This window comes from Lissotriton helveticus, chromosome 6, assembly GCF_964261635.1.
Source record: "Lissotriton helveticus chromosome 6, aLisHel1.1, whole genome shotgun sequence".
Taxonomy (NCBI): domain Eukaryota; kingdom Metazoa; phylum Chordata; class Amphibia; order Caudata; family Salamandridae; genus Lissotriton; species Lissotriton helveticus.
The window spans coordinates 2,074,497,698-2,074,519,616 of record NC_136067.1 but is presented as its reverse complement, the minus strand read 5'-3'; the positions used below and the strand labels follow the sequence as shown (position 1 = coordinate 2,074,519,616).

General features: G+C 45.6%; 1 protein-coding gene across 1 annotated transcript in view; it reads left to right on the top strand.

Moving 5' to 3' along the window:
• Positions 1 to 12,425, top strand: part of LOC144764017 (ribonuclease inhibitor-like) — a 168,094-nt gene extending 155,669 nt beyond the window's left edge. The window contains exon 13 of the mRNA XM_078650144.1: positions 9,721 to 12,425. Within this exon, the coding sequence (XP_078506270.1) occupies positions 9,721 to 9,799 (79 nt within the window). The 3' untranslated portion in view covers positions 9,800 to 12,425. The remainder of the gene's footprint in view (positions 1 to 9,720) is intronic.
• The last annotated feature ends 9,494 nt before the right edge of the window (positions 12,426 to 21,919 follow it).

The following is a 21,919-nucleotide window of genomic DNA, read 5'->3' as shown; positions in this document are numbered from 1 at the left end:
TTTCCTCTGGCAATTAGCAGACTTGATTGATTGATTGATTGATTGATTGATTTTGGGTTTCTAAAGCGCTAGAATCGACTCCCGAAGGAGTATCTCTGCGCTGTAGACCGCTCACGTCCAGGCTTTCCCTGTGAGGTGGTCCCTACTGGGTATCTCCAAGGTGAAACCAAGCATCCCCGGCGTATGTGGGGAGCCGTTGTGGAGATGAGGCAAGCTAATGCCCAGAGTTGCCGAGTGTGATCCCTAGTTAGAGTAGGCACCGAGGTGAGAATTATCGAGTCCGTTGACCCTGGTCCAAGACCCTGCCGCGTCGGGAATTGAACCCTGGTCCCGGGCCGTCCTCTGCTCCCGGGTTTGCCGCCTCTAACCAGTGAGCCACACCACTTCACAAAAATGTAAAGATAACTCATGTGAATAGTTATCTTCCTGGAGAGAGATCAGTGGTTCGTATAGTTGATGTTTTGACTTATGTGTAGGAAGTGCGGAGGGTTATTATGCCTGCTGCAAAGAACTTGTACCAAGTAGATTACAGACTGCATATAATGTACACAGATCAGCAGGTTACTGCTTTTAAAAGAGACATCCTTTTGTTACTTGCAGTTTATAACTTAAAGTCATACAATTCAACAGTGAGCTATTAACTTTCATCATAGAACTGCATACACACTGCAAAGTATACATTAGAACATTGATTAATGTTGCATAAAGGGTTAATTTTGCTAGAAATCGATTCTTATTATTAAAGAAAACTCCTAACTATGCTGTTTCTTTTTCGACTCTGAGTCTGTGCTTCTCCACACCAAGCACTCTTAAACTACACTGCCTACCAGTATGGATGACATGTGACTCCTACACTTTTAGGGCCAGATCCAGGAAGCGTAATTCCGGCCGGTAATGGCGGAAATTACCGAATTTCGGCCGTTACCGACCGGAATTAGGCTTTTACTATGTAGGTGGCTTCATTTCAGATTCGGTAATTTACCGAATCGGTATATAATCGGTATATAAGAATTTGGTAAATTACTGATTCTTAAAAATACCGAATCGGTAAATTACCGAATCTGAAATGTAGGGAGCACTCAAATGAGTGCTTTTCCCATCTTAGGATTCGTTATTTACCACCAACTAGAAGTTGGTTGGTGGTAAATAATGAAAACCTTAGAAAAAGCATATTTTTTGCTTTTCCAACAGTGCCATGTTGCAGACATACATGCCAGTTAGAATTGGGGGTCTCTGGTTGGCGCAGTTATACACTGTCGACAAGCAGGGACCCTCTCCTCTAAGTCAGGGCAAAGGATTACTCACAGGAATAACCCCTGCTCACCCTCTAGGTAGTGTGGCGCAAGCAGTCAAGGCTATTCTCAAGAGTACCTGTGGTTAAGCATTTGCAGTACCTTACACAGTAAATTACCAACCCACCACACAATGACACAAGACTGTAGTTATAAAAATATATTCTTTATATAGCAGTGTTCAAGCAGGCTTCAAATACAGTTTTTAGCAGTGAAAATGGTTCCAGTTACTTTCAATAATCCACAGTTCTCAAAATGCAGTGTTTTGGTCGTTTTTAGGTAGTCCTAGTAGGTTTGTGAGCTTCGCAGAGCTCTTGTACGCTCTGCACGGCTTTCGGGGAAGAGCCCCATTATGCCTCACGCTTCTCGCGTGAGCCGGCGTACACCGTAAGCAATGTAGCTGAAAAGTACGAGGCGTACTAGCAACCGTACCACAAGCGTACAGTTCTCCAGCATTGTGATGACAAGTACAGACAGGAGCACCTTGTTGACAGTCTTCCCTCTTCCTGGTCCAGGTGTCGGGCAGAGTCATCAGTCGCTCCCCAGGGGGCAGAGCCAGCATTGTGGTGGCAGAGCACAGCCCTATTCAGTGTCAAGGGGCACTCCCACCACCTACTCTGGTGTAATCCCCCTATTCACCACCTGTCATCCCCAGCCCTGTCACTTACACAACCTAGACAGCAGATACACATCCTGGCAGAGGCGGGCTAAATTGGTTAGGCAACCAAATGCTAACTTTCTAAAAGTAGCATTTGCAAACACAGGATATTAAAATAAACTTTATTAAAAGAAGTATTTTATTATTCTGAGTTCAGGAATACTAAATTCGACCTTCTACCATGTTCCCTGAGCCTGCTGGGATTATAGTGTGTAATAATTCCAGCAGCCCATCTTGGCCTATGAGAACAGGTAGCCTTACAATAGTAAAAAACGAAAATGGCTGTAATTCACTATTAGGACATGCCACACACATCAGGGCATGTCCTACCTTATGCTTACTTATGTGACTAATATGAAGTAAAGGGAAGGTTTAGGGACTGGCAAGTAGGTGTACTTGCGCAGTTAGCATGACTGTACCAGACTGCACGCAGGTCCTGCAATGGCCTAGACACATTTTACTAGGCCGCTTCTGTGGGTGGCACAACCAGTGCTGCAAGCCCACCAGCAGCATTTAGATTTACAAGCCCTGGCACTCCTGGTGCACTTTACTGGGGACTGACAGTAAACCAAATAAGCCAATCATGGAAACCAATCACATCTAGCAATTTACCATAGGGAGAGCATATGCACTTTAGCACTGGTCAGCAGTGGTAAAGTGCCCAGAGTCATTAAACCAACAAAAACAGGTCAGAGAATATTGGAGGAAGGCAAAAAGTTTAGGGATGACCCTGCCAAGAGGGCCGAGTCCAACACAACCCTCTTCCAGCCAAAACACAGGGTAGACCAATAACTACAGTGATGGGCTTCCCTGCTTAGGGCGACAGAACATGGACCTGGCCCGCAACAGCAGGGGCATATTCCAGTTATACGCCAATCTGAACCTATTTCAAATCCTCTGTCCATACTCTCAGGGTCCACCAAGCCACTCCATGATAAACCCTTCTCTACAGCTGTGGACACCACCTGTGCAGCCTCTAACCTTAACTTGCTCACAGGTGTGTCCCAACAGACAGACATCAAGTCACAGTGGCCACTGACAGTAGTCAGGGATGAGACCCAGGCCTCATGCCTCTCAGGGCTCTCAAACCTCTGTGGCGTCCGAGAGCGGGGGGCAGTAGCCCCAGGTGCTCGGCACCCTTTGTCCACTTTCCCTCCTGTCAGGTCAGGTATGACATCCTGGCCCTGACCCACCAGCCCCAGGCCTGTACCCGGCAGCTGCACCAAAGACTGGGGTGGGCTCTCCCACATCCGGTCCTCCTCCTTGGGGCTCTGTACTCTCCCACCTGGAGTGGTACCCCCTTCCAGAATTGTCAGGGCACCTGTGGCAGGGGACCCGCACAATTCGCCCACCAGTTCAGGGGTGCTATCCTGCAACTGGGGCACCAGGTCAGGGGGGACACCCTGTACCTGGCCCTTAAACCTAGGGTCTAAACCCTCTAGTTGAACCGGGGTCAGAGGCGAGGACTCCCTCCCTCTGCACCCCCTTCCAGAGTACTGCCCACTCCCAACTTGAGTGGTACCCCTAGAAGTGACATGGGTCAGGACACTAATTACAGTGGTCCTACCCTCCAAGTCAGATAGCCTCTGAACCTGGCTTTCCAACTCAGGGACCCAACCCTGCAGTTGAACAATTGCCTGGCGCACCAGGACTTCCTTGGGAGCACGAATGCCCCCCTGAGGGTAACACATAACTCCTGTGTTGTGTGACAGTCTGCCTGGCGCAGATCTCCCGTCCCCTGTCCATCTGACAGTGCGCGAAGATCCCCCTGGACATAAGTGGTGTCACCATGGTCATTCCCTGGGGACGCAGCCCTTCTGGCTGGCCTCTGACCCACTGGTTCTCCCACTGGGGACTCTTCCCCCTCTCACCCCTCCGCCTGGACTTCTGCACCCTCCCAACTGGAGTGGTACTGCCAGATACCAGAACTACTGGCGCTCTGTTTACAGAGTCTCCACGTTCTCTAACCACCGGGAGATCCTCCTCAAATGGCCTACAAGTACAGCCTAGGCCCCCAACCTGATGTTCCCTTAAGAAACCATCGAGGCCCTAAGGCTGGACTTCGGGTACCTTGGGACAGAACCCACACTCACTCTTTCTCCTCTGAGACAGGACGTGAGCCCCTACACCCTTCCCGCTATACTGGGACCTAGCTGGGCTACACTGAACCTCTTCCATCCCACAGGACTGAAAGTTACCTGAGCCACTCTTGTTGGAATCACTCCCCAATGCTTCTTCAGACCCTCTGGAATCCACCAAAGGGTCAGCCTCCAATGTTAGCTCCCTGGGGTGAGAGAACTCACTCTGAAACAGGTGTTGGCATAGCTCTGGAAAACAGGGACTTAAAATATGCTCTCCCAGAATTGGATCACACAGCCCCCTACAAGGGTCAACCAAACTATCCTTCACCTCACCATCCAGTGCCTTACACACAGATTGGCAAGACAGTATCTGACTGTCTCTGTCCCACAACCCACACTCTTCTGGGTGGTCTCCATACTCACATTCCAGGACCTCAACTTTGGGCAATCCCCTCTCCCTGTACCTCTCATCTAGAGTCAGTAGAGTGTCCCTCCCACTACTAGGACCATGAACCCCTATGCCAGCTACCCTATTCCCTTCAGGGACGCTACGCAGTACTGGAGCTACCTCATGTCCTTGAACCGCCTGGTGTATGTTAACCCCCTCCAAGTCAGGTGCCACATCTCTAGGTGTGTGTACTACTCTCCCAGCACTAGATACCTGAATGTTGCTGCCACCATCTGAGCTGGACTCCACCTCCAACTCAGCAAAGCTCAATATCTGAGCTACACATATTTCTGGTTACTGGGCTGTAGCCCTCCTGGCCTCAAGCCCCTCGAGCTCCATGTCAAGTTTCCTCATTCATAAGTCATGTGCAAGCTGCATTTTCATTTCTTCCAGGGCCAACTTCTTGCTCTCTAGCTCCAGTTGGCCTTTTAACTTCAGCTCTGCCAACTTCATCTCATGATCTCGGGTTGCCTGTCCGTCCGCCAGCTCCTCTGGCGACAGACATCGGGCAGAAACACTGCTACCCAACGGGGAGGTTGCACCCCTCCACTCTGGAGTCAGGGGTCCCTCCAGCTGCTGTTCTGCCTCCTCAAATTCAGTATCCTTTCCAGGGGCATTCCTTGCATTGACCCAGGCCCTCAGCGCTTTTTAGAACTGCTCCCTTCTGGAGAGTCAAGTCATGGAAATTTTCAAATTTTTGCAGAAGCTCCTGAGCTGTTTCTTGGTGTAGTTTTCTAGTTTCTCCCAATCACAGTCAATAGAAGAAATATGTGCTGCCTTTTCCATTTTCACTGACACAGGCATGACTTCAAAAACACATGGAGATCTCTTCTAGCAAAGCAGAGATCTTAAAAAAGTCTGTCGCTAAGTTACTGGACTGTACTCCCTGTGCAATGGTCAATAATCACTGTATGGACACTGCAAATGCAAATTTGTGATCCTTACCGCTGCCACCAATGTTAGAATTGGGGGTCTCTGGTTGGCGCAGTTATGCACTGGCGACAAGCAGGGACCTTCTCCTCTAAGTCAGGGCAAAGGATTACTCACAGGAATAACCCCTGCTCACCCTCTAGGTAGTGTAGCGCAAGCAGTCAAGGCTATACTCAAGAGTACCTGTGGTTAAGCATTTGCAGTACCTTACACAGTAAATTACCAACCCACCACACAATGACACAAGACTGTAGTTATAAAAATATATTCTTTATATAGCAGTGTTCAAGCAGGCTTCAAATATAGTCTTTAGCAGTGAAAATTGTTCCAGTTACTTTCAATAATCCACAGTTCTCAAAATGCAGTGTTTTCGTCGTTTTAAGGTAGTCCTAGTAGGTTTGTGCACTTCGTAGTGCTCTTGTACGCTCTGCACGGCTTTCGGGGAAGAGCCCCACTACGCCTCATGCTTCTCGCGTGAGCCGGCGTACGGCGTAAGCAATGTAGCTGAACGATACGAGGCGTACCAGCAACCGTACCACAAGCGTACAGTTCTAAATGCAAGCGAAGAGCCCCACTACGCCTCACGCTTCTCGCGGTGCGGGGCGTACTAAGCAAGTGTACGGCTCGTTTCAGCAGCCGGTGTACACTGCGAACAGGAATGGGCTCAATGGTATACGACGCGTACACAGCCCAGCGTATCCCCAGCGTTCAGTTCTCAGCGCACTATGAGGTGTACAAGCCACCATACCACAAGCGTACAGTTTGTTTCTTGAAGCGATGCGCACAATACCTTTTCCTTTTGTAGATCTTCGAGGCAGACGGCGTAGTGGATCGTTGTCCCACGTCGCGATGCTTCCCCTTTTGGCGATGCGAGCTGCGGCTCGAGGCTGGGACAGTTCACAGGACTTCTAGGGTTGGCGGTGAATTGTGGGGGCAACTCCTGGTACAGCATACACTTCGACCCTGGTGGGGGAGCAGCAGAGTGCGGGGCAAGCGGCAGTACGGTCTCCAAGTGCGGGACGTACCCAGCCACAGTGCGGGTCGCAGCTGTGCACTTCACAGCGGTGGATGCTTCGGGCAGGCCGCTGATCGGCGGGAGATGATGCAGGGCGGTAGTCCGTCTTTACGTGGGGATCTACGGCGTGGGGCTCAGTAGACCTCGATGCTTGGACCAGACGGGTCCTCCTTTACTTTGCAAGCTAGGGCTCAATGTAGGCGCAGTCACGGTGCTCGGGCCATTGGCGGGCTGGTCTTCACTGTGTTTTTGCAGCGCGCTCAGGCCAAAGTTACGGTGCTCGGGGGACACAGGTACACTGGATCACAGGGAGCGCGGCGAGGGCGCACAACGCTCTCAGTCTCCTCAATCAGCGCTGCAGGGACAAGCAGCATACACAGCAGTTCCTTCTTCAGGGGGTAGCGCCCACTGTTCCTGGGGCGCAGTTCAGGAGGCAAGTTCACTAGCAAGCCCTTGGAGATCTTTGTAGAAGTTTGGCACAAGTTCAAAATAAATAAAGTCTCTGTAGTCTTTGTCCTTCTCTCCTTCTTGCAGCAAGGCACCCACCACAGGCCAGTCTCTCAGGCTAGCGACAGTACTCCTCCTTGTAGCTTTCCCAGGTCCTTCTCTTCAGGCAGAGTTTCTTCTTAGCGCAAACAGGATCTAATTTCTTAGGATCAGGGCTCCTACTTTTATAATAAGTTTATTTTGTTCTTTCAGACCAGGGGGGCCTTTACATAGTTCACTTTGTTTTGCCAAAACAGGTTTCTGCTTTCAGTGTGTGGGGCAGGGTAGCAGACGCTCCACAGGAGGTGGAACCAGCATTGCAGTCATGAGCACCTTGTTGATAGTCTTCCCTCTTCCTGGTCCAGGTGTCGGGCAGAGTCATCAGTCGCTCCCCAGGGGGCGAAGCCAGCATTGTGGTGGCAGAGCACAGCCCTATTCAGAGTCAAGGGGCACTCCCACCACCTACTCTGGTGTAATCCCCCTATTCACCACCTGTCATCCCCAGCCCTGTCACTCACACAACGCAGACAGCAGATACACATCCTGGCAGAGGCGGGCTGAAATGGTTAGGCAAGCAAATGCTAACTTTCTAAAAGTAGCATTTGCAAACACAGGATATTAAAATAAACTTTACTAAAATAAGTATTTTATTATTCTGAGTTCAGGCATACTAAATTCGACCTTCTACCATGTTCCCTGAGGCTGCTGGGATTATAGTGTGTAATAATTCCAGCAGCCCATCTTGGCCTATGAGAACAGGTAGCCTTACAATAGTGAAAAACGAAAATGGCTGTAATTCACTATTAGGACATGCCACACACATCAGGGCATGTCCTACCTTATGCTTACAATGCACCCTGCCCTTGGGCCTACCATAGGGGTGACTAATATGAAGTAAAGGGAAGGTTTAGGGACTGGCAAGTAGATGTACTTGCACAGTTAGGATGACAGTACCAGACTGCACGCAGGTACTGCAATTGCAGACCTAGACACATTTTACTAGGCCGCTTCTGTGGGTGGCACAACCAGTGCTGCAAGCCCCCCACAGCATTTGGATTTACAAGCCCTGGCACTCCTGGTGCACTTTACTGGGGACTGACAGTAAACCAAATAAGCCAATCATGGAAACCAATCACATATAGCAATTTACCGTAGGGAGAGCATATGCACTTTAGCACTGGTCAGCAGTGGTACAGTGCCCAGAGTCATTAAACCAACAAAAACAGGTCAGAGAGAATATTGGAGGAAGGCAAAAATTTCAGGGATGACCCTGCCAAGAGGGCCAAGTCCAACAATGCCCTTAGGGCATGTATGTCTGCAACATGTGCACCCATACACATTTGAGGAGTGCAACAGGGTGTCAAAGTGACACCCTGCCACCCTTCAATGTTTCCCCCATTTACCGAATCGGTATTTACCGATTCGGTAATTGACAATCATTCCTATGGGCCACCAGGCCCATAGGAATGAATGGCAATTACCGAATCGGTAAAAACCGAATCGGTAATTACCGAAACTTATCGATTCGGTAATTATTTAAGAAAAATTACCTACATCCCATTTGCCTGTTCTTAAATACCGAATCGGTATGATTCGGTATTTAAGAATCGGTAATCTGGGATTACCTACATCGGGCCCTTAGTCCTTTGGCTTATGTAACACTTCCTATACACTGATTTACACACGTATGATTGATTGTCTCTGTGTAATGTGTGTGTGATGCAAAGTGCTCAGACACCCTACACTGGTATGAGTGGTGCTATATAACTAATTCAGTGCATCAGAGAGAGTGTGGTTATGGAGACTTTGTCACTGTGAAAGGGTGCTAGTGCGAGAATCCGTGGTGGATGCTGGCCCTGTGCTTTGCCGAACACGTCATTCAAAATTCTGACTTGAATTCACAGTTTGCAAATCATCTCTAATAGGGGAAGAGCGTGATCTTCTAATAAATGTCTGTACTTCATTAGTTACTTCAGGTGTGTTGTGAAGTCAGCGCATGCCCTTAACAAGACACGTGCTTGTAAAAATCTGTTTCAGATTAATAAAGCCAACATACTCCCTCTAATGAGCCAGTCCCTGATGCTTGAAGGACCTTAGACACCTCTGCCATAGTATCTCCAGTGCGAGGTGGAAGCACCCCTCCGGAGCCTTATTAGGCGCTGGGGACCCATCCCCAAGGGCCAATACTAAAATGAAAGTGAATGCGGGCTGCGCAGCCACCCTCCCCAAGCCTTTTCTGGCCCCAGGACCCCATCCCCTGGGACTCTTATTATTAAAGATGGATACCCTGGTGCCCACCCGGACCACCCACCATACATTCATTGGGGGACTACAAAAGGAGCCCCAAGGCCCCGGCGGCCCCATCTGAATTCCCTCATGCTGCCGGAGCGGGATTGTTTCTGCCCGGAGAGAGCACCTACTAATGCTGCTCCAGTCTGGAGCAATATTTTGGTCCATTTCCTTACCTGCATAAGTGTTTACAGGAAACAGATCAAAGTCTGCTCCCAGGTGACGGGGGTATTTTCAAAGCTGTCGCCAGCTGGGAGCAGAGTTTGTATTTGCTCCTTCATTGCAGGAGTTTTTAAAATGCTCCCACCAAGCGGGAGGAACACAGGTTTCCCTGTCCATGCCAGTGCAGGCAGGGAAACCGATGTGTCCTAGGGGCGGGCTCACTGGGATACAGCATGTGAGCCAGCCCAGGGGGATGGTGTCCCTGGGGCCATTGAAGGCTCAGGGAGTGGGGCTGCTTGGAAATATGTCAGAAGTGCGGCATTGCTTTATGTGTTAATTTTTTCTTGTGTCTCTTGCAGATTGGCAGAGTGCTTTCACCAAAGTTTGGACAATGATGATGTGTCCTCAGTGCAAACTACAAGTCATTCTCCTGAGTGATGATGCCCCCCTTGAGTGGAATCAGACAACTCCAGTTTAAACAAGGAATCTTTTACTATTTGACTTCTAACAGCTCATGAAGTGAAGTGAATTCATATCTGATGGAATCAAGTCCATAATCGATTCTTCAATCAAATGAACTTGTTTAATAGCACAGATTTCAAATGTTGAGAGGCGTAATGGCCGCCTTCGAAGTTTTTGAACTGCCCGAACGAAGGATCTAGAATCTGACATTGGTTACAGCTTCACCATAGCCTACTGCCTTTAGCAAAGTACCAACCAAATCAAGGATCACAACTCATGCGGGAAAACTGAATTCCAGCTGTTTACCTCCCAAACATTCAGCTGTTAAAGTTAATGGGCAAGAATCTGCTTTAAAAAGTGGAATTATTACTAGAATCAAGTGTGGTCCACCAATTCTTTGAGTAGTTTCCAATTCCTAAGGATACCAAAGGAGCCTATTCTGAATTTGGGGTATTCCTGCTGCATATGGGAATTACCAATGTACGCGGTATTGGTCAAAATGGGTGCAGGAATACAGATGCAGTATTCATCTCCCAGTTATACTGAGGGTCTAAGAGTGCTGTCTCGTCCCTAATTCCACTATTCTTTAGCATTTGTAGATTTACAAATCCCTGTGCCGTCCTTCATCTGTAATTCAGTACAGCTAAGCAGGACATTCCTAAGAGTCTGTACTACCAACTTAACAGGTACATTCTGAATCTTCTGAAGGGGTCTAAAGAAAAGGTCTAGCAATGGGTAGCGGCTTGGGCATGTTTCATATCAATAAGAAAGTCATTTGCCTGGGAAGAATACATTTTGTGTCTGAAATATGACCTTCATGACGTACTAGAAAAATAGAGCATTTCATCTGTAAAGTGGCAAAACAATTCCTAAACTCTTCTTCTGCCTCAACGTCCACTCCCTCATCTCCGTTACTCTCTATATATATATATCAAACCAAACCTTTAAGCCAGGCTTCTCCAACGAGTAGCTCTTGCACTACTGGTATCTCTCCAGGTACCTGTAAGTAGCTATCCTGTGTGCAGCCTAGTCAACTAAATTAGAACCTTGTGCTTGGTTGAATTGATATACGTGTACCAAAGTTGAAAAGCATGTATTTGAGACAAAAATATGTATATTTTTAGAATTCATAAGCTGATGAATGGAGAAAATGGTTGAATTTCCAAAATATATTTGAAGCTGATATTTGAAGGAGAAAAATCAAATGTGTTGGGGAGATTTTTTACGAATATTATTAACTTGGCGGCACAGGCATTACACCTATGGCTGTTATGTATTATCAGTGTAGAGGCATTCCACAGTGACAAAGCATGGTGACGTTACTCCTAGCCACCGTTCCTGATGCACTGACGTGATCGCTGCTGGTAAACTTGCATTAGATGGCCACTAATGTATGTGGCTTACCACTTCTTAAGTAATATTAGTAGCATGGAGAGTTTTCATAGACCATAAGTAGCTTTTGTTTTAAAAATGGTTGGAGACGCCTGCCTTAGGCTTAAACCATTGGTCTGAACTGATTTATGTGTTAAAACCTTCTCAAGTTCCTTTCCTTAAAAATGAAATATCTAATATTCTTTTTTAAGGATTAAGGGGTGGATCTCTTACTAAGCACGCTGGTCTGTGCCTCAAGATCCACTGTCAGATCAGCATTTAAGCGATTGGCATTGGTAGGATTGATAATAATTTCGGTTTCTGAAAAGCTTTGCATTTTTATTTTGGTTTCAGCATACATAGCAATCATGTGTGTGGGCAGAGAACACCAGAGAAAGATACTATGGGCCTCATGTACAAAATTGTGAAAAAAATGTATTGTAATCTGTAAAGAATAACTTGCAAAATATGATCCGGTTCGCTATATTGTAGGTACAGAGGTAACATGGACTGCAATACCAAATTCTTGTGATTTGATTTTGGTAATTATTAACTAAGTGACATACACATATCATGGTGTGAGACAGGTGTAGAGTGGGAAGAGTGAGCAGAGAAGCAGGTATCATTATAGGGTGTGTTCCCGCTTTCACTTGTATCCACTTTGAAAATGGCGAGCCAGGAATCTCATGAGGATGATTCAAGAAAAAGGTTTTGCAGTAATGAATTGGAAATCTTGGTAGCGGAATGTGGGGCGGAGAGTGCTAGACTCTTTAGAAATTGTCGTTTGTGTGGCAGAATTTGTGACCTTATTATGCAGTGAGGGTCACTTAAAGGACCATCAGAGAGATCCCATAAAGGTGATATGAATTGGGGTCAAGGACAAAGGAAAGGATGGCAGCCGAGGTTCTGACACAAAGCACAGGAGGGTGTAGCAGCACAGAACCCACACCAACACCAAAGGAAGATTGGATAGCCACTGCATTTCAGCCAAAGTCAATCAGTAGTGTTGGTACCATTGATGCTTCAGCCCCAGTGGCCATCACAACAAATGAGGCAGAGATTATTTATGATATATGTGTAATAATTTTAAGCATGCATAGTAAAGCATGTTTTAAAAAAGGCACAGCCTTGCATACAAACATCACAAAAATTAAATAATGTTGTATTAAATGTTTACCAAAATAAATGTACTCATATTATAGCTGTATATATATTTTAAACTCAAACAACATAATGGATTATGTTTCAGAAACATTACTTACACAGCTTAAACTTCATTACCTTTACAACTTCCATAAATGTTAACTTATTTTTGCATTGCTCTTATATTCACTATTATGTATTTATATATGATAGAGATGTCTGGCCACAGATTCCTCCCCATAGAATATTCCCCAGGCATCAGATTGGATCTGGAAAATCTTGAACAGTACTGCTGCACCCCGGTAGGTAGCGTTGAAAGTCTCTGTCAGCATAGTAAGTGTTATCTGTACCGGATGTGAGGTGCACAATGCCTATGTTGACACCACACCTGCATGCTGACATCAGTTCCTTTCTTTCTGCACCAACAGTGAGGTTACGGAAGAGCTACCTCTGTCAATGTGTGACCACTTTTTTCAACATTTTGTCTCCTCTTTGCCATGCACCTCCTATTTGAGCAGCCTGACCCTTGTGAAGTTCATTCGGGCCACATGGGTCTGGGGGGTGCCTTGACTGAACTTCCACTGGTGGGTTTGCCCTCAGTGCCAGTCTTGACCTCTGGATCCATCCTTGGATCTGGACCGAATCTGGCTGCTAATCAACGACTTTTGACGGAGTTTGGTCTGATGGTGTAGCTCCCAGTGGCACAGAACCCTTTTGGCAGTGCCAAGCAAATAATCATTCCTGATTCCAGTGAGGAGCCAGACTGGCATTACTACACATCAACACTGGTGCCGACCAGATAGAAATGACCGACTGGGTCGGAAACAGGGTCTTATTTTTTTCACAGGCCCTGTGGGGAGTTTGACTGGGGCAGATCTAAGGGTCTTCACGGCTACCCTGATCTCCAGGAAGAACCTGTGGTCCAATTGGATGATGACACCTTGTATGAGGAGCCGGGACACCTCATCAGGCACTGGCATGGTCTCTCCTTCTGGTGTGGCTACGGAGGAAGGGATGACCTTCGCGATGGTGGTGAGGAGGGCTGCTGAAGTCCTCAACCTGAAGCTACCCTCTGTGGAAGCCAAGACCAGTTTCTTTTGATGAAGGTGCTTTAGCCGTGGGTATCCGACACAGAACCCTTATTGCCTTTTTGCCCGATTGTACGTCGCCATCGTCCCTTTCCTGGTGACCCAGCTTTACTCACTCATCACCCTACCCCTGAGAGTCTGATGGTGGAAGCCTCAACCTCCAAAATGACCAGGACGCGTTCCCTACCAATCGATTTCTCCAAAGAACACCGGGTGGACAATATGCTCTTTGTAGGGTTCACTGGAATGAACAAGGAGAACAAAGTGCAGAAAAAAGCCATCTCCAGATAGACTGTCCTCTGCACCAAGAACTGCTATGCATTAGTCAAGAAGCAACCTCCTAAGTGTTTCTGGGTGCATTCCACCTTAGCTAAAGCTGCGTCTACTTCATTGGATTGTGGAGTTCCTGCCCTTTTAGCAGGGTCATGCCTGAACTTTTTGCCTTCCTCCTGTGTTTTTTCTGACCTGGCTGTTTTATGACTCTGGGTTATTTACCACTGCTGATCAATGCTAAAGTGCATATGCTCTCCCTATGGTAAATTGATGCATGGATTAGGGACTCCATGATTCTCTTGTTTGGTTTACTTGTCAGACCCTAGTACAGTGCACTGTGTGTGCCCAGGGCTTGTAAATCATATGCTACTGTTGGGCTTGCAGCACTGATTGTGCCACCCACCGGAGCAGCTTGTAAAGTGTGTCTCAGGTCTGCCATGGCAGAGCCTGTGTGCAGTCTGGAACTGCCATGTACACTGGGCAGGTGCACCGACTTGCCAGTCCCTAAATCTTACCTTTTAAGCATATTAGTCACCCATATGGTAGGCCCAAGTGCATAGGATGCACTGTAGGTACAAGGTAGGACATGCCCTGATGTCTGTGGCATGTCCTAATAGTGAATTAGAGCCATTTTAGTTTTTCACTATTGCAAGGCTACCTGTTCCCCATAGGCCAGAATGGGCGATTTGATTATAACGTCCTGTAATCCTAACTGACTCAGGGAACTAGGTAGAAAGTCGAGTTTAGTATGCCTGAACTCAGAATGATAAAATACATCTTTTAGTGGAGTTGGTTTTAACATTCTATGTTTGCAAATACCACTTTTAGAAAGTAGGTATTTTATTGCCTAACTATCCAAGCCTGCCTCTGCTAGGCTTGAGTGACAGGGGCTGGGGGATGCCAGAAGACAGGGTGAGTTAGAACAGGGCTGAATAGAGTAAATGAGATACCAGTATTTGTAAAGCGCACAGCTACCTCCAAAGTGGTGTCCCGGTGCTCGTGGCCCTCGGGAAGATTAAGCAAGCTATTGCCCAGAGTCACATGGTGTTGGGCTAACCTGCCGCCGGCACCAGGGATCGAACCGTGAACCCTGTAGTCCAGAGTCAGGCACCAGGCCCGCTGCGCCACACCACTTCCACAAGTAGACACATCTGCATGTAGAGTGGTGGGAAGAGAGCACCTGGTACCTGAATAGGGCTGTGCCTGCCTTTCACAATACGGACTCCACCTCCTGTGGTGTGTCTGATATCCCTGGCCCACACTGTCAAAGGAAAGAAGGAGTCCTGTAAATAAAGTGCTCCAGGACTGACCAGAACTTGTTTGGACTAGGTAAAGACACTCTCTGCCTTCAGAGAACAAAGAGAATAGTAGTATAAGTATTGGGGCCCAGACCCCAGGACTTTAGATCACTTCTGGAAAACAAGAAGCACCTTTGCTGAGGAGAGGAACCAGAGAGAAACTGAAGGAGGAGACTATCCCTAAGCTGAGTGCTGTTTGGGGGATTGGCCTGCAGTGGTTGCCTGACTGCCACGGAAAAGGAGAAATGACTTTGTGCAACGTTCATCATCTTGTAGACGATCTCCAAGGGCTTGGAAATAGAGCTTGCTTCCTGCTGAAGTCTCAGGGATAACATACTTCACCAACCAGCTCCCCTGAATTCCCTTGCTGGGAATTTGAAGTGCCTGAAGTTGTGCTGGGCCTCCTGAGGGACTGTGTGTCACTGGGAGCTGGAAGTACGACTCACGGAGGAGAAGCTTGTCGCTGGGAGCTGGAAGCGCGTCTTGCAGAGAAGAAGCGTGTTGCCGCTGCAGCCGCTGTCGTCAAATCACTGAGTAAGGGTGTCGCTCTGTCGCCATCGCATCACTGAGAGCGTCACGCATCACCAGAGAAGAGTGTCGCCGTTGCAGCAGATGCTGTTGCATTGCTGGAGACACATTCCGCAGGGCTCCGAAGGGCGCCGTTGGGCGTGCACACATCGCCCCTTCGCTGTCGCATCAAGAAGAAGACACCATTTTTGTTGCATTGCACTGGATCGTCATCGCATCGCGACGTTGCGGGCCACATCGCCACAGAAGTGCAGTAAGAAACCGACGCATCACCTCCCCTACGCTAAGGATCCGACACATCATCGTCCCCTACGCAGCAGTAGGGAACCGACGCATCACCTCCCCTGCATTCAAGTAACCAACGCATCACCTTCCCTGCAACACTTTTGTTTGTACAGCATTACGCATCCAAAGGTACATTGAACGTAAAGTGTTGCATTTACCATCGAAAGAGATCTAAGCTATTTCTACCATTCTAAAGTATAGTATTGTGGATTTTTGGCGTTGTGGTCTTGTGTTAAGTCTATATAAAAATTCTTATTTTTGATATACAACCTGCGTGGTGTCCATCTGTAATTTTGTCACTGTATTACTGTAAGTGTGCACAAATGCTTAACACACTGCCTCTGAGATAAGCCTGACTGCTCGTGTCAAGCTACCAAGTGGGTGAGCAGGGGTTATTTTAGAAGTGTAGCCCCTTACCCTGACTAGACGCAAGGGTCCCTATTTGGCCAAAGGTACCTACCTCTGCCAACTAAAGACCTCCATTTCTAATAAGCATCCTTGCACAAGTTTATTAAAAACTACTGCCTGGACAGTCAAGTCTGTTGTAACGGGCACTTTGCGCTTTTGGTCCACCTGGAAGTTTGGCCTGAGCCAGTTCACACGCCCTTCTCTACTGAGGTATTGCTTTGGTATTTATTCCAAGATAAGGAATCTGTGGCTAGAGGTCTCTATTAGACTGTATAGCCACATATTTCTTACTGAGCCTCCCATCTTCTCCATTCTGTGAACCAGACTTTTCCACTTGAAAAAAGGATCTTGCAGACCCATGGAATCTGCACAGTTGTAAAACACCTTCTGATGTGGAACTAGTCTTGAAATAACCTGATGTAATTATGTTGGGGCAGCACCTACATAAGCACTGTGCACATCAAATCCAGTGATGACAATGTCAATGACATTGATGCAGATCAGTGTGACGCCACATACCTATGTGCTGAGGTACTTGTTACATCTTGCTCATGCTTTGCATTTCCCTTACTTAGATTTCCCCATTGCTTAGCCACTGCATCTAATAGAATGTTTGATGACACCTTAGAATGTTTGGTACCTGGCTGCTCTGAGTAGAGGCAGTTGATGGCAGACAGGCTGAGCGAGAGAAGAACTGCTCCTGGTGGGGTTTTTATCATTATATCTATTGATCATTTAACTTGGATTAATCTACAATAAATTATATTTACTTTACATACTGGATTCAAGAACTTTATTTGCTACAAAATGGCGACGAGGTACGGAACTGAACTTATGCGTGGAAAGAAGACGGATTTAATGGATAACTACTGCAACTAAAGGAACTACTTTAAGCTGGAAAAAAAGGTAAATTTACAGAAACGCCCTGCTTAGCCCCACCAGTTTCCCCAGTCATTTGGACAGCCTACCATCCCAGGGTGTTTAAGTTATGACTGCGTGATTTGTGGACAACCCAACTGCAACTGTCAAGCTAATCGTATTTTTTTTATAAAAAAGCTGTGCAAGCAATATTAGAAAATATTCAGCTGAACTTTGTGCGTTAACTTCTTGGAAGGCAGTGGTTATACTCTTAAAGTATCGCGTGTTAAGTAAAAGTCAAGTAAAAGACTTAAATCCCGGATTATTTGACTTATTCAAGGAACTGTCTCCACAATTGTCAAAGTATTATTTTCTAAAGAACCTCTGAACAGCTGCAAGTTAATTTCGTTTAAACAGCGTTTTTTTTTCAATGTGAAAGGCAGCACGATTTCTTTAAATACTGTGAAGCTGACTACTCCCCATCTGACTATTTTGTGAATGGAACTGAGCATACATCAAGCGGATAAAAGTAATTAAAAAAAAATGATGAAACTGTGACTGAAAATGTAAGATTTAAAATAGCAAAAACATCTTATGAAATGTCAGCATGGTACATGGATGGTAAATAAATGAAAGAAAATCTACCTTCTCCAGCGGCTGTGAGCTTGATGGGAAAAGAAATGTTTATTTCCCCAGCGGCGGAAAAAGTTTTCATGAGAAGGTCAGGAAAGTCAAGTTGTTTTCAAGGAAAGGAAGTTGACGAAGGATAAAGGGTGCTGAATCATCGTGTCACTGTTTGAATCAGCTTTAGTCTGTTAGAAAAACGTTGTTCTGGGAGCAGTGTTCGAGCTGGAATCAAGTTGCAAATGGTGACGTATTAGAATGTGTGCTTGGTTCTGGTGAAGCACTGCAACTCGTCACAAACATTCTTCAAGAAGTCTGCTTCACGTCATTTACGTTCCAACTGAAGGAGAGAGGGGTTTGCGTGTCAGCGTTATCACGTCAGGGTCACGTTTGTGTCACTTCCTTTTTGCTGCGCTATTTTAGAGACTGAAATATTTAGAGGCTGTGAGGAAGTATAACGGAAGAGTTTCTTCGTACCAGCACCACATGGAAAAGAAGATGAACTTGAAGATAAGAAAGTTTGTCATTGTGTTTTTTTTTTTTACTTCAAGTATATTAATGTGTTCCGTATAGGCAAAAGACTTTTCATTCCTGTTAGCTTTCTTCACTCAGCTGTAGCTTGTGCGATAGCACGTTCAAAACACTAGAGGGCAGTGTGCAAACGGACTCGAGCGCCCTGGCATTTAGTGCTGGTGTTATCCTCTGTCTGACAATCATTCGCTTGGTGGCTGACACTGGTAGCATGTTAAGCTAGGTATTTCTATAATGAAAACCTCGCTATTTAAGAGAGATGTTTGGTAATTATTTACAGCTATTTACAACTATTTAAGTAAGACTGCTGCTCACACTTCGGAATATAAATTGAGTTAAATGTGGGAAAAACTCACTGATGACTGAACAGTTGACATTAACATCTTCATTAATAACATCTGAGAGTACAAGCCTTCTACCGATGTGTGTGACATATTTTAGAAACTGTCAATATATTTTACTATTCTTATTTACAATCTTGCCTATTTCATTCTGATCAACATAACTCACAGTGTATTAATGTTTATATTATTTTATTGCATTATTACTTCTTATTTTGGATAGAGTTATGGGTTTACTTTTATTGGATTGAGCCACGTATGTGCTCAACTGTTGTTGTGGTGCTCAAAATTTGTTATTTCTCGTGCTTATTTGCAGATATGTTTGATATTGATATGCTGATTTGAACCACCATTTAGGTGCTCAATTTCTATTGAGGTGTTCAAGGTATTTCTTGCTTACTTTTAATGTGCCACGTTTTCTAGTGCTCTAAAATTAGAGGAGTTCACATGTATTACTTAGTTGAGTCATACATTTTCTCTTATTGTTGTGAACCACTATGTGCTCTAATTATTGTGAGGTTTTCGTTTCAGAGGATTAGTTGTCCCAGTGTTGGATTTATTGAATATGTAATTTGCGGAGCCACACCTGTGCTCACTTTGAGGCGCTCCATTTTATTTTATGAACTCTGAGGAGTTGGGATTTTATTTTGATGTGTAGTTTGAGGAGCCACGTCTGTGCTCATTTTGAGGTGCTCCATTTGTTTGATATGAACTCGGAAGAGTTCAATTGTTCTATTGTTATGGAGAGCAATAAGTTGCTCAATTTGTTTGTATGGACTCTGAGGGGTTCAATTGCTGATGTTTAGAAGAGCCGCAGTTGCTCAATTTTCTTGTTTTGGACTCTGAGGAGTTCCATTTTTCAATGTTGTTAAAAAACGCAAGTTACTCTATTGGCTGTTATGAACCACGCAAGTGCTCTATGTTTAGAGGTGTTCATATTGTATTTATTTTGTTGTGATGAGCCGCAGAATACTCTATCTGGCTTTTATGTATTTATTTATCTGACCCATCCATTTAATTCTTATGGATGTTATTGTGTTTTAATTCCACATTTTCCATTCTAGTGGATTTTATTAAGTTATGCTTTTATCCATATTTTCCATTCTAGTGGATAATTTTTATTAGGGAAGGGGATGGGGCCTTTAGATTTGAAAGGTCATTAAATATGAAAATGAAATCCTTCTTGCATTTCAACTGTTAATTAAGAATGCAATGCAATGTGTTCCTTTGGTCATTATATTTTAAAATGAAAATGAAAATGCAATCCATCTTATATTTCAATTGTTATATTTTTATGAATGCAATGCAATTTAATTCTATTATCTTTATTTGTTGTTTTATAAGGAAGGGGGATGTGTTACATCTTGCTCATGCTTTGCATTTCCCTTACTTAGATTTCCCCATTGCTTAGCCACTGCATCTAATAGAATGTTTGATGACACCTTAGAATGTTTGGTACCTGGCTGCTCTGAGTAGAGGCAGTTGATGGCAGACAGGCTGAGCGAGAGAAGAACTGCTCCTGGTGGGGTTTTTATCATTATATCTATTGATCATTTAACTTGGATTAATCTACAATAAATTATATTTACTTTACATACTGGATTCAAGAACTTTATTTGCTACAGTACTGCTCATGATTTTCCTGTTCCAGTCTGACACCTGTGGATTTTTTTCAGGTAAGGAATCTGTAGCTAGATAGAGTCTCCCTGATAAGACATTACTGAAGGGGAGTAACTTGTTCATCAAGTTTGTAAAGCACTTAGAGCATTCTGGTGCTGAAGATTGGACTAGAAGAGTATTACCACTTTGGAAAAGCCAATTCGTACACAGTTTTTTTGAGAAAATAGAAGTCAAAGGTTTGACTACTGTAAATACGATGGTGAATCCAGTTTTTGCAAGCCAGGTAAGAATATACTAAGGACCTGACACCTATCTTGATCTAATGAAATGGGGTTCCAAGGTTATGTGGAGGTTGGCTGAGAGTAGAGCTCGAGGCAGCAGATGGAAGTTCAGTTTTTTGTTATGGTAGACAGGGTCATCATTGATTGAAGTATTGTGTAAAAAGCATAGGATTTTGAACACTGCATGCCTTTGCATCAGGAGCTAGTATAAATTCCTAAGGTGGCTGCAGTTGGGAGAGAGTAGGCACGAAGATTCAGGATGAGTTGAGCAACAGTTCTGGGTCACCTGGAGTCACTGCAGAAAGTCAGACATGCCAAAGTATAAGGCATTACCATAGTCCAGGAGGGAGATGATAGGTAACGGGACAGTGGTTTTACATGTGGATTGAGGCAGCCAGGACAATCTTTATGTAGCATTTCTAAGATGGAAAGAGCTGGCAGTAACTTGGTTGAATGATTGGTCAAGGACACTTCGAGGCACCTAACAGATTTAACTGATGAAGATAAAGGGCCATTTCTTTAGGCCACCGCTAAGGTGACCAGGCAAATGATACTATTCTGAGCAGGAGAAACACTATCTTATCTCAATTGAATTAAAGACATTTGGCTATTTGCTTGCCGTTTTCAAAGCCCGTGTTTGCCACTGCCTGATTCTACAGGAACCTTCTGTGGACACTCTCCAAGCCCCGTGGACCTGCACCGCTTGTCTCCCGCCGCCCTACGCTCTCTGACCATCTGAGCGGGGCTGCTGAGCGGAGACGAGCGAGGGGTGCACCACAACGCCCAGAAGCCCCAGCGCCCTGCCGCGCCATCTGCCAGCACCAGGAGGCGCTTAAAAGCGGCATCGTACCCGTCTCGCGGGACAGGAGCGGGACGCCGGGCGAAGCCCGGGCAAAGGGCGGGCCCTCTGTGGCCCTCAGGGAACCGAAGAGGACGGGACGGGCCACCCCCTGACATTTTCTGCCACATACAACATCCAAGGTGAACTCTGTTCTTTTATTTTTTCGCAGTATAGTTGATAATCAAAGCGTAACCTAGTACATACTACACACTATTCCAAGTAAAAGGATGACTACAGTTAGGAAAACCCCTGTGGCCACGAGATCTACGACAAGAACTAAAAATGTCTCCAATACGCCACTACCATCTTTAACTGCTATCGATCTTATGATTCAGAAAACGATCGGCGTAGTGGCGGATGCCATACAAAATACAGAGAGACGCCTTTCATTAACTCCAGATTTGTGCTTTCCTGATCTTTCATTGCATACCACCGATAACATTAACATCATGGACAACACAATGAATTCCCAAGATTCCATACTAATGCAATCGTTTACGGGGCTCCCAAGTTCTCAAACCAGAGACAACACACCATCAGATCTGTTTACACCTTCTATAGGTAACAGAAGGTATAGTAGTTCTACTTTGACCTGCAATCTTGGCG